The sequence below is a fragment of the Sander lucioperca genome, chromosome 2 (assembly GCF_008315115.2).
Source record: "Sander lucioperca isolate FBNREF2018 chromosome 2, SLUC_FBN_1.2, whole genome shotgun sequence".
NCBI lineage: Eukaryota > Metazoa > Chordata > Actinopteri > Perciformes > Percidae > Sander > Sander lucioperca.
The window spans coordinates 1,858,800-1,877,130 of NC_050174.1; the positions used below are offsets into that span (position 1 = coordinate 1,858,800).

The window sequence follows — 18,331 nt, forward strand, 5'->3', positions numbered from 1 at the left end:
TGACATTAATTGCTTTAAACATGTTTAGTTTTCCTCTCTGAAAGCTCCGTCTAAGGTAAACCGGCAGATCACTGCACGAGTGGAGCGGCACTGGCAGCGTGGAGGGATTTGAGTCCTGTTTGACACCGTCTCACTCTTGAGTAGGGGGTTCAGTAGCTCGGTAAACATTCGGGATGACAGCGGGGTCTTGACATGGCTGAAGGGGGCGAGAGCGGGTTGAAAGGGTGGACAGGCAGCTGATCACAACAGACAGATTATGGGCCCAGCATGCAGGCTAGTGGAGGTGCGGCGGGCCTGAGGCCTTCATGGGAAATGACTCCTGACTGGCAGGGAAAAGGCCAAACAGTGTCGGGGCTAAAAGGCAGCAGTGTACGCCTCTCCTCAAATGCGGCGGCTCATTAGCAACCGGCAGGAGCTGTGGATGATGGAAACAAACCAGCCGTTATGGAGGGGTGTCGGGAGGAAATATGGCTGCTGACATGTATGCCAGAAATCTGATTAAAAGCTTTCATGAATGACATAGGAAGAGAAATGCAGAGAGAGGAGATGATCATAGGTAAGGTGGAGGTTCTTCTCTTTGGAAAAATATATATATATAACTACGGTCTTTGCATCCAAGATCATCACCTACAGGAGTCATTTTCTCGCCAAGATAAAATCCAGGATTTTCTCCCCCAACAGTCAAGCTTTTCTAGGGTTGCTATATATGCGAGGGGATCTCCTTCAGCACTAATATATTTCTCTGGCCTTGGGCAGTAATTGTAGATCAGGCCACTGACTAATGATGGGGAGATGGGATTCAACTGTTTGACATTCACGATTACTCATGTTCAGAGACCCCCCCCCCAATAAAAGAAAAAGGTTCTCAGATCCTAAAAGCCTCCACAAATTCTCCACTGTGATTAGTTTTACTTAATACATCCAGGCTCCTTTACTGCCAAGCCTGAGAGACACGATGAAGAGTAAAGAGTATTGGTGGAAAACTCTGCCAAAAAAAACGTTGTAGAGTCGAAAGCAGCCTGTATAACTTTATAAGTATGAAAAAAGGGGTTTGAGGGAATAAGTTGGTTTATCACAAGGTGTCTTTCTCTGCCCTGACCAACGAGGAAAACCACCAACACTTCAGGATCTGTTCGGAGGGAAGGCTGCGGAGCAGAATGCCCTGGCTGCAGATGGGAGGAACATGTGCATTTAATCTGCCTGCTTCCAAATGCCCTGTGGCAACCACAGCAAAGAGCAGAAAAACGTAAATGGATGAAATTATATCCATATGATTCAACGAGACAGCTAAAGAGAGGCAGGTTTCTCATGCACTTCGTCAGGATACAAAATTGAACACAGCTTGGCTAAAACATTCGCATTACATAGTTTACACATATCATTTCCACTGCAAAGCAGGACCCTTCTAGCAGCCAGCCTCATCTGTTGCGAATAGGGCTTCAATTTGAATCAAAAGATAGGGGCAAACTTTTTTCCTTTGTCTCAGAGCAGGAGAGATATTAATTGCTGTTTGTCCTTGAATCATCTTTTCTCCCCTGCCTCCTGCATTTTTGAAAACTCTTGATTTATGAATGGTGAGATATGAGCACACACAGCAAATGACTAAAAGCGAGGGAGTGTTGTCCAGATGCGAATGAACAAGCGGGCAGAGCAAGAGCTCAGCCGATAAATTGGTGGGAGGAAGTAGTCATGTAAATGACTAAAGAAATTGTTCTTAACAGCCATTTTGCACTCAGGCCTGAATAGTTTGGGGGCCAGATTAAAAACTATGTGGATGGCACAACAGGAAGCATTGGTATGATGACTAAATGAGCCTGCTCACATAATGAGCCTGCCCAGCTGTTTTGTTCCTCTGACAGACTGTTTGCTGGAGATTGAGGAGGAAGTGCAGTGATGGATCTGAACCCCTGTTCCTGTGGAGGAGGCCTGGCACAGTGTGAGCCTGGCTGCACAACAATATGGTGAGGCTTCATGGAAGCACTTAACCTACTGTGATTCAGAGGCCTTCATTCAAATGTCTACCAGCTCTGCAGCCCTGCATCAGATTAGAGAGCTAAGATGTGATTTCCTCTTAAAGCGGGCAGCCTGGGGTTTACCGGTTCACCAGGTTGAGGGAAAAAGGAAAACAGGGTCACGTTCTCAAAGAGATGAAGCGGACTGACAGGGTAAAGGATATATCTTGTGTGTTATCGTCTAGTGTTAGCAGAGAACTGAACCAACTTTCAGCTTAATTCCTCTGTTCCCTTAACATTTTACATTTTCCTTCTGGGCAAAGGCTTGGGATGTCAAGAAATTATTTTCACACACATACTTTCCACTCAACTACATGAACACAGGTCAGCTGTACAGCTCCCTTTGACTCTACTTCTAACAAACAATTGATCACGTTTCTGATCACCTCCATATCAATGCTTCTGAGTGAGAGAGGACACTATTTGGACGCAACAAAACCAGAACTACAACAGCAGTTTGCACAATTGAGGCTTTTAAGCCCTTTTCAGACATGGAATGTGTTGCATTGCTGGCTTCATCTATCTGACAACTATCAGTATAGATTTATTTGACATTTGCACATATTATGGGTCTCCATAGTGGCTCTATTCAAACATGACAGGACTGTAGTGTTTACAAGATATTTGGCCCCTGGTACACAGCAGGAGCTGCCCTGAGATGAATTTAGAAATCAATTTTATGATTAATTAGGTAATTTGGAATTTTGCTGCCTACTTTATACAGACCTATACTGTTGCACCCAGGAAGGTTATGAGTTATTTAATTCCTACTTGCTCACAGGTATGTATGTATATAAAACATTTAGGAAAAACTGGAAAACATAAAATATCTATAAAATAAAAAAGTCTTAATATTGTAAGTAGTTGGGACTTGGCTGATGATTAATATGATTTTGCAAGTTTTTTTTTTACCTCTTTAGCCCTGCACTGTGAGTGGAATAAAACAACCAAACTTTATTGGTCATTTGCAACGAGAAAACTCTCAAAATTAAAAAGAATTGGCTTATTGACACAATATCATGGTTTATTCAAGTGATTTTATTTCCTTGAGCAGAGGGAATTATTATTAAATCACACATTTACTACAGTGTTTCTTTCTTTGAATTTAAAGGTGCAGTAGGTAAGACTTATAAAACTAACTTTCTGTCATATTTGCTGAAACTGACCCTATGTTCAAGTAGAACTACATGAAGCAGGTAATTTAAAAAAAATCTGGCTCCTCTGGTACCACCTACAGCCTGTAGTGTGATTTGTAAAAATCCATCGCTCCCTGTTCAGATGCACCAATCAGGACCAGGGGGGGGGGGGGTGTCTAACTGCGTGTCAATCACTGCTCATGCACACGCATTCATTCTCCCTTGTGGGGGGAGTGGCGTAGGAGACTGTTTTGGGCTTTAGCAGAAAGGGGGGAGGGACTGAGAAGTTGTTGATGTTAAAAAATGTTGGCTAAGTCCTGGATCTTCGCAATCCTACCTACAGCACCTTTAACCTTGTGCTGTTGCAGCCTTTTTGTGAATGTGACAATAGTCGTATTGGCAGTGTTATGGAAATGGTTTTGGGTCTGACATAGTAAGACTGTGGTCATTGTGTCAACACTTTTCTTTCCAGAGCCTTAATTGTTATTATATTGGTTGCAAATCTGAAAGGGGCATTTCTTAATTCCTTTTGCAAAACAGAGCAAACACTTGAAGATTGAAAGATGAGAATTTTTTTTGTACAGTAAGGGTTTAATATTGGCTAAATAACCACTGGATATGAGAGGGATTTGGGGTGTTCACTTTAGTGAGGAGACACACAAGGAACACATTTCCCTACAGGGACATTAAAGTATATCTTGTCTTATCTTACATGATTCTGTGACCGCCCATTCAGGGAAAGGCTTCTAAAAGAGCCACACACCTTTGTCTCATGAAAGTGTTTATTCTCACAAACCAATCCTAACCATTTATAATGGCTAATTAGAATGCAATACAAAGGGTCCAGTGCCACAGCCATTAGTAACCATCAAGGCATTAATTATAAACCCATTCAAGAAATCCGAACCCGCCATGAAAAAGACAGACTGGGGGTTACGCAATGAAAATCCTAAACATGATCTGTGTTCCGAGCCGGCGCCTGGACTGATGTTACTGGCAGTCAATGCAGGATCCTGTTTGACGGGCCCATGAGCTACGGCGTCCTCTGACACCCGGGCTTCAATCTGTCCAGCACCTTTCACTCACACCTGCCTCTATTCTCACACTCGCTTTCTCTCTCTGTCTCTCTCTTCTCTCTTTTACCCCCTTCTGCCAATAAGCTCCTCTTGCTCCAGCCCTTCAATGGGGTGTTATATACCTCAACGTGCTCCACGACTCCATTTCATATCGGAACTATTGGGGGATGATAGACACCAATTCAGCAACAGGCAGTAATGGCAATAACGTTATAATTAATTGATTCACTTTATTGCTCTTTTGTTAGACTATTAGACAAATACCGTACAGTCCAACATGATAATTGGACTGTGCTCTAAAGTGATCTTTTTAATGGATCATCACTAACGTCCATCATTTTCTCCTTCTTTGCCTCTCAACCTGTCTAGCATTGTAACTTTTGTATTCAGGCATTTATTCGACTATAACATTTGATGGAAGCTGTACTGGGCATACGTTCATGCTGTCAGCTCTAAATCCCAAGAAAGGAAAAGGCTCTTTACTTTAACCTGCCTTGTCTATTTCTACTGTAATGTCCTTAGTTTCCCAGAGTGAAACTTATCCAAACTAGAAGAAAATGTGTCACATTACTGACTCAAAATGCCAATTGTGACAATGTCTTGTGATTGCATTTAATTTTTGGTCTATTGAGGCTGCTGGCAATGAAGAAATTGGCCTCTTTGGACATTGCCACAGGTCTAGAAAGATGCTCTTGCTCACCTCATTAACCATCCATGAATTAAAAAAAAACACATCACTGAACAACAGTATCAATCCAGAAAACCAAAGTGTATTTCCAGTAGCTGTTATCTAATGGCGTGAAAGTGTTTTAGGATTATTTTTTTTAATTTATTTTTTTTCTGCTGTGATCAGAGAATATTTCATAATAATGTACACCCTTTTATTTTCAATTAAATGCAAACAGGGACACTGTTGCATTCCCATTTTGTGATTTCAGATGATAAGGTGGATGTATTTTTCAAGCTTGCCTACTGACTTCAAATTCTTGTGACATAATTATTCTATGATCCTTTTAGAACATTCTTGTGTGACAACAACCTGACATAATGAATACCACAGTGATCCTTTGTCATAGAGTCGTGTTAGGTAAAGAAATAAAAGCCCTTCTCCCTTTTTGGCAAACCATTCATTGTCCACACAAGGCAAGAGTTGACACAGCTGTCTAAAGACCTACTGTAGCATACACTGGGCAACTCTATAACTCTGACGTGATAACAAATAAACACTGCAGAAGCCCAGTGAGTTGCCAAGCCAAATACCTTGATGCCAGAAGCACTATAGTATTCAGACAGAAAACATGCCGGCAAAATTAAACAATAGGTCAACATGGCATTGTGATCAACACCAGCATAAGGAATCAGGCAGGGTGTAGGGGAAGAGAGTGTGTTTGTGCAACCCTCTGGAGGGGGACCAGACCACAAAGCCTTCTGGGTAAAAAAGCAGCTGCCCAAGAAATGTGGTGCAACGGTGCCCCTAGATTTGTTCACTCCTCAGCATGCCAAGGTTGTGTTCTTTTCTGCTCTCTGCGGGTTTCAGAGTCCAGATTCCAGTTATGTGGATGTGGCTGGTTGCAATATATCAGACTGTGCTGGATATTGAGTGTGACAAGTCAAATCACGCCTCAAGCGTTCTCAGCGCGCACATCACCTTTCATTCACATTTCAATAAATCAATTGACCACATTTCAGTATATGGTTCTCTATTTATATTCAATAATTCAGTCCACACTAACACGCCTGTGCCCACTGTCCTATAGGAAAACACATTTGTTTGAGTACAAAACTACTCCCCATTCCTGTGCAATTACGATAGACTCAAGCAACCCGCCAACGGCAAAAATCCTGAGGTCCCACTATTCACTGGTATTCTTTGGTAAACTTTTTCATATTTATGTAATGTTTCCTTCAAATCTCTCATCAGACATATGTTTATGTGTATGCTGCATGTCAAAGTCCCAGCCTGGTACTCCCACATAATTTGCCATTTAGAATGCAGGCACATTACAAGACACCATTTCCTCCATATACAATATGCATTTCCTGGCTGTACTTTAAATCATGCATGACCTGATCTATATTTCTTGGCTTAATTCCTTTCCGAAAAAATTGGCATACTGGTTATACTGATGTTTTGTTTGTTTTGCCCCTGACAAAAATGCAATGTGATCTAAATGACAGCTGCTGCGTGACACAGTATAAAAAGATCGCTGTTATGAGAAACTGGAAGAACAGAGGAAAAACAAAAGGATATGCTCTGACTTAAAGGCTTCTGACTTCTACTGTAATTCGGCACGAATAACTGAACCAATCTGGTTGTTAACCCCGCATAAACCTTTTTACATCAATGTTAAACCAATTCCAAAGCTGAAAAGACTGAATGTGAAACAGATGTTTTTAAAAGCGAACAGAAAGCGAAAGGGCTTCTTTCTGGAGATAGTTAGAGATCATTGGGGTGTAAACCTCTTCGGGGGAGAGGTAAATCCCAACTTAAATATCAGTCTTTGTAGTGCCAGTTCTGCTGGGTCACACAATTATAAAATAGGGTAATTGGATCATTCTGTGTATCGTGTCCTTATATGTCCCACTGTGAAAGATCTTTAGTCCTGTGCCTCTGTCTCTCTTTAATCCCCCCCCCCATTCTCTCATTATCAATCATTATAGTAGATGTGGTTTTGGTAAAGACTGACTGTTTTGATATATGTGCCATTTAACGCCACAATCCACGCCTCAATATTCTACTTGGATCTTTCCATTTGGATCTCTCTTCACTTTCTCACCCTCTGTTGGGCATTTGAAAACACACTGAAGGTCTTGACAGTGTAAACACACACAGGTCTCAGCTTGGAAAGCTATGCCAAATTGTAACAAACACTTGAGTTGTGTGTGCAGTGACTGTGCTAACGCTTAAAAAATGCTCTCAAGTCCGCATTCAGTGCATACCAAATCACTTGTCATGCATAATGCCTTATGATGAATTCTGGGCAAAAATGTCATTTTTTTGGTATGACATCAGTGGAGCTGAATTGCCTGTCTGGCTCCGTTTCTTGCACACTTCACTTCTTTTCTCAAACATTCAAATTAAACCCGGCACACTAACCACAGAACACCGCAGTGCATAATTTAAACTTGACACCCTAAACGTAAACACGTCTTTCGCTACATAATTTATCCATACTTCTCTTAGGGTTTATTTTGCACGGTAGCAACTCGTATATATTAGCTGCCGGTCTAGCCTAGTCTGGTGTGGTGCAGCGTGGGTCTGGCTGGGTGGAGGGATACTGTCATCTTGGGTTGTGGCGTGGCCCTGAGGCAGAAGTGGTCTCGGTGTGTATAAATGTCCTTCTTGTTTGCTTGTTTGGTGGGCGATGTAAAGCCGGCTGGGGATAGATGTTGCACTGGACTCGCTTCTATGCAGTGCTCTCTGTCACACTGACAAGTCAGCAAAAAACAAAAACAAACATCTGGATGCTCTAAGAGATTTACCTCTGTTCAACACACACAGCACACACACCACCAACTGACCAGTTCGGTGGATATGTTTGCGGAGTGGCTGCTGTGGCACAAATTGTGCCTGGGCACAAAACGAGGCCAGTGTGTGAATGGGAGGAGTGGGAGAGGATGGTAGCCTCAGAGGAGAAAGGACCTGTTATGTATTTGCCCCGTAAAATGCCACAAATATACTTTGGCTATAATTATCTGTTTGACTGTAGCAAAGAAACAGTTAAGCACACCTCCACAATGTACATGATCCATGACGACATACAGCCAAAGAGCAATACTATTGAGCACTAAACCAGGGAAAACTTGGTTTAGAAGGGAGTCTAAAAAGGCCCATGACCTGGGTAGCTCACCAGGTAGAGCGGGCACCCATATATAGAGGTTTACTCCTCAACGCAGCGGCCACGGGTTCGACTCCGCCCTGCGGCCCTTAGCTGCATGTCATTCCCCCTCTCTCTCCCCTTTCAACTCTAAGCTGTCATATACAAATAAAAGCCTAAAAAGCCCAAAAAATAATCTTTGAAAAGGCCCATGACCTAAGAAGAGGATCCCACGGCTCTTCTCCATCCATCCTCCCTCTCTGTGCTGCATAAACTGGGTTTGCATCCCTGCAGCAGCCCCCTGAACATGACGGAGACCCACCCCGGCGTCTTCAATCCGATGTATTAGTAAACTGATCTGGCTCAGTAGAGAGGTTAAACTGATTAAGGTTTTGGATGGGACACAATTATGACACAATCTCGGTGCAGCGTATAACCAGCCCCAGCCCTGGGTCTTCAGGTTTCCGATACCAGAGCGTGATTAAATGTTAAGGAAATAGGACAACTCAAAATACTGCATTCCAGACAAATGCAATTAGAGTGTATCACATGTAGTAAATCCTGCATGCTTTGATACCTGGTTAAAGGCTGAAGGCAAGGTAGCTATAGACCTGTTATAACTTGAGTTCATTGTAGCAGTGTACAATATTTTCAAGAAATGCTCCACTGCGTATATTGTGCATGTTATACCAATATTATGCTGTATTTCTAAAAGCAACAATCACCCAGTGCATATGCCGAAAAAGATCTCATGCGCAAATCCTAATTTTGTCACTTGTCCAATGAAACATACTGACAGACTGAGGAAGAGAGAGCAACTGAAACTTTAACACTGAGTTAAAAATATAAAACATTTAAGGTTTTAAATCTTAAAATCCAAAAAAATAATTACATTTTTGCACCGTGCTAACATTCAGTGTTAGCGTTCTAAATAAATATATATATTACATATTTTTTTAACCTATCAAAGCACAAGGTTTACAGTTTTTTTTGTTTTGTTTTTCCTTTTAACTTTTCTTTTACTTTTGCCTTTCAGACCAATATTTTGATTGTGAGGATAAATACTCACTTTCCCTGTTAAAAAAGTCATTCTTTTTAATGATGACATGACTCTTCATGTCAACAACAGACATGAAAATAATTTTACCAGAATTTATAGTTTAAATGAAGCTGATGAAACAATATTGTTTTATTTTATTTCACTTAATTTTAATCATATTTTGATTAGATTTGAATTATTTAACTATATCCTGACACATCACAAGGTTAATATGTACATCACAAGGATACTTCATACGTCAATGAATAGCTAAAATATTAAACATACGTTCTACAAGCATCATGGAATAATTCTGTCAGAATTCTATATGCAATGACAATGACAAAAAAAACTGACCGTTACATCAGCATTCACTTGAAACAGAGTGTGTCAGTGTCTAGCTAAAAAGATTCAGAGGGTGCAGTAGGAGCAGTAAGTGTTGAGTCTATCAGAGCGGTCCTAAATTCAGATCTAAATGATAGATAGTGGGAGAGAAAGAGAGAGAGGGGTGGGGAGTGGTGTTGGAGAGCACTTGACTAAATTACTGCAAAAGATTGACTGGAAAACTTTTTTCGGCCTGACAAGAAGTTGGCCTGGCCAACTCAACAAGGAAAACAAGCAAGATCCATCTATCCAGGGCTTGCATTCGTATGCCAAACCATCAGTCGCAGAGCCCCTCCGCCAGCAGTTTCATCATACAAATATCACATGTGGACAGTGTTGTGTTACTATTAGCATGACGACCGGACTGCCAAGCGGCACAGCACACCTGACAGGAAGACAGAGGATAACCAGAGGATGGGGTTATGGGTTTGTAGAAAGAAATAACACTATCTAGCAACCTGATGAACTCATTTGTCTGGGGAATGACTGACAAAGTTCATTCTGAAAATGATTTAATGCATAGCAGAGGCACAGGACCTTCATATAAAGTGCTATAAGTTGATCTCTGACAGGTCTTTATTTGGACCTGATAAGCTCTTTGAATTTGTGCCAACTAAATCGCGTTTAGGAGCTCTGTTTCCGAAGCATGCAGTTACTTCTGACATGCCCTTTCTCGCCTATTGTCTCTGATTACTTTCAATGAGCCATAAACAGACCTCTCCTCTCACAGTACACTGGCGTGAATATGTGTATGTACAGCCTGATACATATATATATATATATATATATATATATATATATATATATATATGTTTTTACATGCTACTTTAAGGACTGAGAACAATCTTTAGCATTTAGTTTCCCTAGTTCCTGAAATACCAACATTTTACAGAAATAACAATTATATGTGTGTATGTCTGAGCCTCTTTAAGTAGGCTCTTTAGAATTTCTTTGGGATCTTCTATAGCAAACCAAGCTCAATACATCTTCACTACAGGTTATGTTGGGCATCGTGGTTCAGAAGCTAGACTCTGAGATTGTGGCCTGTAAGTTGTCCAGACAGGCCAGTGTGTCAATGGCTCATACGGGTACAAACACATTAATATCAACGTCACTCGCCACCCACACCCAGTGCCCAGACGGCTCCAGTTTCAGGCGGCATTCAGAGGAAAAGTCGGGTCATGTGCTGAACCTCAGTTTTAATTAGCTAATGGCACTCCCTGTTTCATCTCCTGGTCTGAGCTGATTGCTCACAAAAGACTCCATTTACCCCTGAAAACACACGCCATCTTGGCACCGGCCCGCGCTCTATGTCTAAACGTCTGCTGCCGAGGGCTTTTGCCACTCTCCTCCAAAAATCTGTCCAGTAAATCTAAATACATATGTTTGCTGGTTTCACACCAGTGAAAAAAGAGGAAATTCCATGATCTACGCTTTTTTCCAGCAGGCCTTAACATCCAACTTTCCTTCAACAAGTGGTTTGACTGAGTGTGTCTGTGAGTGTTTTGGTGTTTGTCTGTTTGTCTGTGTGTGTGTGTGTGTGTGTGTGTGTGTGTGTGTGTGTGTGTGTGTGTGTGTGTGTGTGTGTGTGTGTGTGTGTGTGTGTGTGTGCATGCATGTGTATGTGCGTGCGTGCGTGCGTGTGTGCGTGCGTGTGTGTGAGTGTGCGTGCGTTCACGTGTATGTGTGTTTGGACAGGTTCCCATTAAGCAGCTAATGCTGGCTGTGTTTTATCATTGTGAAATGGGTGGGTGGCTCTCTGTACATATGAGTAAGACTAAAGTATGTAAATCTACCCTTTTATGGAGGAATTTTCTTTTGCTTTTAAATAATTTGTCAATTATTTCACATTAATGGTATGAACCCTGGGAGAAGGAATTAGGAACTATAATCAAATAACAAAAGAAAATTATACTGTAAATTAACATCGACATGCTGCATAATGTTCACCTCTTGATCACCTTACTTTAATTACATTAAACCTAATATGCATTTCTTTTCAGCCAGGTGCAAGAATACAATTTTAAATTAAGCCAAAACTGTCTTAACAACACTACCTTTGTCATTCACAGTACATAATTCTTAATTAAAAATGCTTTTTCTCCAAAAGATTCTTACTTTTAAATTATGCATGTAAATACAGCAGCGAAACCACTGAATCAGGTTTCATGCCTTGAACCCTTTATCCCACAACAACATAGCCTCCTCTAATAACATTAACAGCATACTATTGTATTAAATAGTTCCAAAAAAATGTGACCAAAAACCCTATGCCAAAGAAACCAAATAAAGTGCACAAAGCTGTACTGCTGCCTGAAGTCACTCTGCCATGGAACACTCTGTCCATTCCACACAGAGAGCTTCATGGTTTAGGAGGATATTTTCTGACCTTCATAGCTCACAGACCAGTGTTCAGACACTTCAAATCCGCGGGGCCGGCCTCTGACAAAGCAGAACAATATAAAAGTCTGGGACCATGTCAGGGCTACTCTTGCTGGATATATTTTTAATATTTATGCAGACACAGTAAAAAAATGTAATAAACTAAAACAACAAGTGAATTAGGCATGAAACACAACAGGATATTGCAGAGAGATTATGTTGTTTCCTTTTCGCCCGTGTATCCTCAGTGCTTGCCTGCCCTACACAACAGCCCAGGGCTAGCTTTAATTGGCGGGGGAAGAGGGAACCAAACATATTTTCTAAAAGGTAGCAGAACTTTTTAAGAGCCACAAACTCAGCCATCTACATATGGAAGGAACTGACTTTTTTTAAATGCAGAATTTCTTAAAATATTAGCCAGGTACAGACTGTGACAGGCTGATGCAGGGGTCGGGGTACAACTTGTGATAATGACTTTTTCCTGCCAAGACGCAGCATGAAGCAAATGCTGTGCAGCTGTGTGAAGAAAAAGAGATATAGTATATGTATATAGAGAGAGAGAGAGGGAGAGGGAGAAAGAGGAGAGAGAGATGTGTTATGTTTGGATGTGAGGAGAGCTCCGTTTCATGAGCGCCCGCTGGAATCTGCTGCTGGAAAGATAATAAAGGGATTAGCTCTGGTTTTTCTACAGCATTTGGTCCTAAAACAGAATGTCTCATATGCTTCCTCTATACGAATTGCTCAAATTCTTGAATACCTTTGTCTATTGCATGAGCACAACAAACACAAGAGGCATCAGTGCTTGTGGCCAAAAAGCACACAAGCTCAGACAAAAAAAATAAGGATTTGGGATGGACACAACTAAAATACATGAGCATGCAAGCCCTTTCGAATGCACAGAGCCACTAGGTTTCCTATAAGTATATAGTGCTTACTTAAATCCGTATAGGCTATATACAAACACAAACACTGCTACAAATACACACAGAGAGCGTGTTTATTTTCTCTGGCCCTCCAAGTTTATCTGCTGAAGTCCTAGATCAACATACATTCCATCGCTGCTGATTAGATGTGTTGATTCAAGCTTGAAAACATTTCACATTTCTGTTTATGTTCTGTAAGTAAAGCAGAAGTGTTACAACCCAACATACTGTACACGGAATCAATACTTCCTATTGTGAGAGTGAATGGAAACAATATCCCCATTTTCACATTACTGCATGGCTGTGACTATGTGTGTGTGTGTGTGTGTGTGTGTGTGTGTGTGCGCGCGCGTGTGCGTGTGTGTGTGTGTGTGTGTGTGTGTGTGTGTGTGTGTGTGTGTGTGTGTGTGTGTGTGTGTGTGTATGCTTGAAATGAGGGTGATCGGAAGGTTAGGTTGTGTAGCAGAGTTTCATAGTGCCTCATGTCCGCAGACAGAATCCAGTGGCTCGTCCACACTGAGCCGAATTGTTGCAGTGCTCACATATGGCATACATCTCCGAAAACACACACATACACAAACCTTCACAGTGACACATTCAAGCTTACACCTTTAACGTATACACATACAAACATTCACTCAGTGTCTATTTTCTGTGTGTGACCCAAATGTGAGTACAGCCCCTGCACAGCGCTCCAAAGAGCATCAAGACGACGACGGGAAAAAAAAGACGCATGAAAGCCTTTAACACAACACACTCGTAATGTAGAATTAACAGTTGGGAAATGTACTTCCAAATTTTTTGTTCACGCTGAGCCAAGGAAGCAGAAACACTAATACCCTTGAGTGACGCAAAGCAGGGAGAACAGCAGCAAAGTTTGTGTCTTTTTGGCTTCAATCAGCGTTCAGCTCATATGTGCACTAACAAGTATCAGAATTACTCAAAATCAACATGAATTACTAATACAGCTCCACAGAAAACTGCCAAATACAACTTTCTATTAACAGACCCTCACCTCAGCTAATTTTACAAGCCACTGTTACTTAGAAAAATAAACAAGACCTGTATTTTTTTCTTTAAAAACTAAAGAGCCTAAAAACTAAAAATAAAACAGGTGTTGTAGCAATATTGCACACTCAGTTTTTCAATAATTAGGATTTGGATGTGTTCCTGAACTTGAAGAGGACCACTTCTGACAGGGGCTTTGGGTGAAGTCGTGAATGGAGCAAGACTAGCAAATGTTATCGACTATCCCTCTGTGGCTCCCTTCTCCAGACTACTACATTTCTCCTCATGTTTGGCTTGGATATGAAGCCAACTCACTTAATACTTGTGGGACAGCTAAACATTTAAAGCTCCCATTTAAAAGGATCAAGTGTAGGCATTGTTTGGTTATGTTAACCATATGTGTTGGCTTTTCATGATCTGAATCCCGTCTCAAAAAACAGAGTGCTCGTGAAAATAAACATGGCTTCGCCCTACACAAATTGTGGCCTAATTGTGTATTTGGACTAAATCATTCTTAAGGTTGGAGGGCTTTTTCCATTTGCTAAGGGACGCGGGGGAGTGACAGCTTGACATTGATTAGTGTGTTGACTTGTGGAATTGGAGCCTTACCTGTAAAGAATACAACCACAAATCCATTTATACTGACGAGGTAGTGCTGCTCTTACAGCAGCTCACATCTCCACTTTTTTAACCTTCCACTAAAATTACAGGAATTACAATCATAACTGTTTCTCAACCAAAACAAAATAAAGGTTTCTGTTGTAAAAAGTAATCAGCAGTGAAGCAAGTCCAGTCTTGTTTTTGGACACAATGGACGTGTATCTTCTTGAGGGAAAAACCATCTTGAGGTACTGTAATATGTGCTTGTGTTTAATTCAACAGATGGTTGCAATTATGGCACAAACTAGACTCATATTAAACCAATAAATACAACCTAATATTTTCCAAAACAAGCAAAGATTAGTAAAAGTAAGACAGCTGACTATGAGGCTATTTTGAACAATACTGGTTGGCTGTATGTGTTTATGACACTGGTTTTTGGGGCTCTGGCAAGTGTTGGTTGGATAATTTGACAGAATTATGATGACTCACCATACACTTGTTAGGTTTCTCTCCGGAGTGGACTCTCATGTGAATGAGCAGCTTGTAGCGGGCGTTGAAAGGCTTGTAGCGGCGAATGCAGCCGGCCCAGAAACAGGTGAAGTCCTCACCTTTGCGCTGGTCGATGTGGACCTTCTCAATGTGCCTCACAAGCTCCTCCTGCTGCTCGTACGCAGCACTGCAGTCAATCCAGCGACACACCTGCTTATCGACTAGTGCTCCTCCTCCGACTTCTTCCCGCTCTGGGGCTGAGTGAGACCCAGGAGGGCCTCCAGAGGTTTGTTTGAGTCCCAGGGAAGAGGTTGGTGCTGTTTGCTGGTTTTGGTGGTGCAGCAGGCCCCCAGGACTGGGCCCCACGTATTGGTGCAGGTGGTAGGGCGGAGGCATAGCAGGCCGAGAGGGGTGGTGGGGCTGACAAAGGTGCCCACTACGACCACTCAAGTGCTGGTGATGATGATAGTGGTGCTGAAAGAGTTCGTCTTCGCTGGGAGAAAAATCATCCAGGGGCTCCTGTTTGAGGGCAGCCCCTGATCTTTGGCCCCCATCCAGGATTGCCCCGGCTTCAGGCCCTGAATGCAGCATCCCAGACATCAGGGCTCCGCTCATCAGTAGCCCCAACCCGTCCGAGCCTCCTCCTCCTCCCACACCTCCCCCGGCTGTTCCTCCAGCCCCACGCCCCTGCAGCATGGAGCCCTGCACCTCACACAGCCCCTGGCTCTGTCCTTGGCCCTGCTCCGGCTCCACTGATGACACTGAAGAGGAGGATGAGGAGGAGGAGGAGGAGGAGGAAAGGGACAGCAGGCAGGTGGCAGGTGAGGATAGCTGACAGCTCTCCTGTAGAGTGGCCTGCTGGGGGCTGCCGTGAGGTGGGGGCCTCTGGGGGGCTTCCCGTGAGCAGGAGTTAGAGGGTGGGGATGTAGAAGAGGAGGAGGAAGAGGATGAGAAGCCGGCACTGCTGGCGTGGCTGGGCGAGAGGTTAGTGCGGAAACCGTTGACGCAGGCAACCATCGACATCTGGGAGGAGGAGCAGATGATGGCGGTGATATTGATCTCCTCGGAAGCAGCGCTAGTAGCCGATGGGGAACCTGTGGCAGCAACGCTGCCAGCGGCGGTGGACTGTGAGGCCAGGGACAGGCAGCGTCTCCTCAGACTGCTAGCACTGAGCAGCCGCGCTGAATGACGGGAGCCAGTTGGGGACAAAGCCAGCGGGGAGGAGCCATCTTCATTATTAAACGGTTGCACTGTGTCCCCCGACACAGCACTACCTACACCGCTCAATGTGCATACGCCACTACTGCTGTTGCAAACATGAGGCGCTCCAACTATCTCGTCCCTCGTCATCCCTAAGACTTGGCCTGCCCTACAGTTCTGAAACCCGGTGTGAGACGTGCTGTGGCCCCCGGACGCTGTGTTGGTGATCTTGTAGCCCATTGAGCTCTCCTGTTTGATTGGGTAAGGGAGAGAGGAGCGAGCCCCGTTGGCACTGCCGCAGCCCAGGCTGGGTGAGGCCCCCGGCAGGGTCCTCTGGAAGGCAGAGGAGGACCTGTGAGGAGAAAAACACACAAAGAGGAATATGAGCGCTATTAGCTCACTGGTTGATGACAGATACTGGCTGGTTTATCCTTCCCACCAGCAGCACTGTCAGAGTTTAGCCTCCTGCTTGTTTACCCCTCCTCCAATCTCTCAGTTTACATAAAAACAATGTCATCCTAAATGAGTCCCGCTAACCTAAATTTATATTTCAACCAAGACTCATTCATTGTAAGTTGTGAAACATACATTAACATGGTGTAGGATTCAGTGAGATAAGGTGATGTTGATCACCAGGTAGTATCCACTGCTGATGATCCAGAGTGTTTTTATGAATAAATGAAACTGGATCTCCTGGTAGTGAGAGGATATGAATGGGCATTTATGACTAAGAATAGGGAGAGGGGGAGGGATGGATGGCTACTGAGACTGAGAGGCCACTGGCTAGTGTGTCCATCTGACAGGCTTTGATGACACAAAGGGGTTAAACCCAACCCTACATTGGGGATAAATAGGGAGTCACCTGTTTTGGTGGCATAATTGCAGCCTATGAAGGGTCACCGTTTACAATACTGTGTATTATGGTGGGAATCTTTGCCCTGCTGAATGGGGAACCCAGGTCAGATTTCTCCATGCGTTGCTGTGATCTCCTACATAATCATTCCTGTCAGTTGGCTCATTATGGATTTTGTCCAAAGCCCCTGAGTGATGTGAGAAGAGCTCTCTTTTCTCCGGGCTGTCTCATGAAGGAATCGTCTTTGTCCCTTCCCCTGAGCATGCTGGGGGAAAAACAGAGCTAACGCTAGCTAGGATTGGAGAAAGCCACTGGCAGACTTTGTCATCGTTGTAGCTAATAAAGACTTAACCCCCCTCCCCTCTCCTTCTATTCAGGAGCACCATTTCCTGTTTGGCTATAGTGAAAATATTGAGAGACAATATGAGAGAAGTGAATGGCTGTCCAGAAGCACTTTGGTCGGATGAGAAGGGAAAAGAAGGGACAGACCCGACAACAGAGAACTATACTGGATATTCTTTCTGACTTGACCAACAGTAGTCAAAGATTACACAACAGAAGAATCACATTAGTGCAACATAAATGTTGTACTTTGGACCAAATCGGTGTGTTTTATGAGACTGGGTAAAGATTTCCAACTACATATGTGTACAGCTGGTTCACAATAGCAAAGATAATGAAAAACACACTATACCTGCATATTGTTAGTAATACTATACCCAACAGGAAACATTCAAAACTGGAACAGGAACAAAATTATTATAATGATAGTGACAGTTTACCTTGTGTCGTGGTGAGGGCCGTCCTGCAGAATGAGGTCGGGTGTAGGTCTGTCGCAGTGGAGGCTCTGGGAATAAAGCCCCCCTAAATGACCCCCCACCAGCAGTGGCAGGCTCTGCCCACATCGCATCAGGGTGCCCTCAGCGTCCCCTAGCTCAATGTCTAAATCCTTCTCTGAGCAGTAGGCACCATTCACTGAAAATAGAGCAGAAGAAATATCACTAAACTGGCTAAAACCTCTGATTGTGAAGCTTAGCAGTGACCCAGTGTCAACTGGCTAAGCAGAGTGGACCCAGTGATTTACTGACTGCTCTGGAAGAATACTCAGTTTATAGTGGGATCCATGCCATCAGTGACATGTTGAAATCCTATTAGATTATGAGTATTCTCTTGAGGATTAATTGTTGGCTGCCACAACTGTGGTATCTAGTGATATATGGAGAGCTCTTTGGCAAAGCCCAACTGGTGACAGTAAGAATAACGTCGGAAAGAATTATTGCAAAATATTATTGCTGGAGTAATTGAGGAATTGTATTCCAAATGGAGATGCGTCCATTTTGGGAAAATAAACAAACTGAAATGAATTTGTCCGGAATATCCAGCCAATAAAAGTGCAATCAAGAATTTA

The 18,331-nt window shown here is 43.0% G+C and overlaps 1 protein-coding gene across 2 annotated transcripts in view; it reads right to left on the reverse strand.

Moving 5' to 3' along the window:
- Window positions 1-18,331, reverse strand: part of LOC116063262 (zinc finger protein GLIS1) — a 78,196-nt gene that overhangs the window by 32,421 nt on the left and 27,444 nt on the right. For both annotated transcript variants that reach the window (XM_036008505.1, XM_031318145.2), the window contains exons 3-4: window positions 17,706-17,898; window positions 14,871-16,422 (exon numbers count right to left, since the gene is read on the reverse strand). In XM_036008505.1, the coding sequence (XP_035864398.1) occupies window positions 14,871-16,422; window positions 17,706-17,898 (1,745 nt within the window). The remainder of the gene's footprint in view (window positions 1-14,870; window positions 16,423-17,705; window positions 17,899-18,331) is intronic.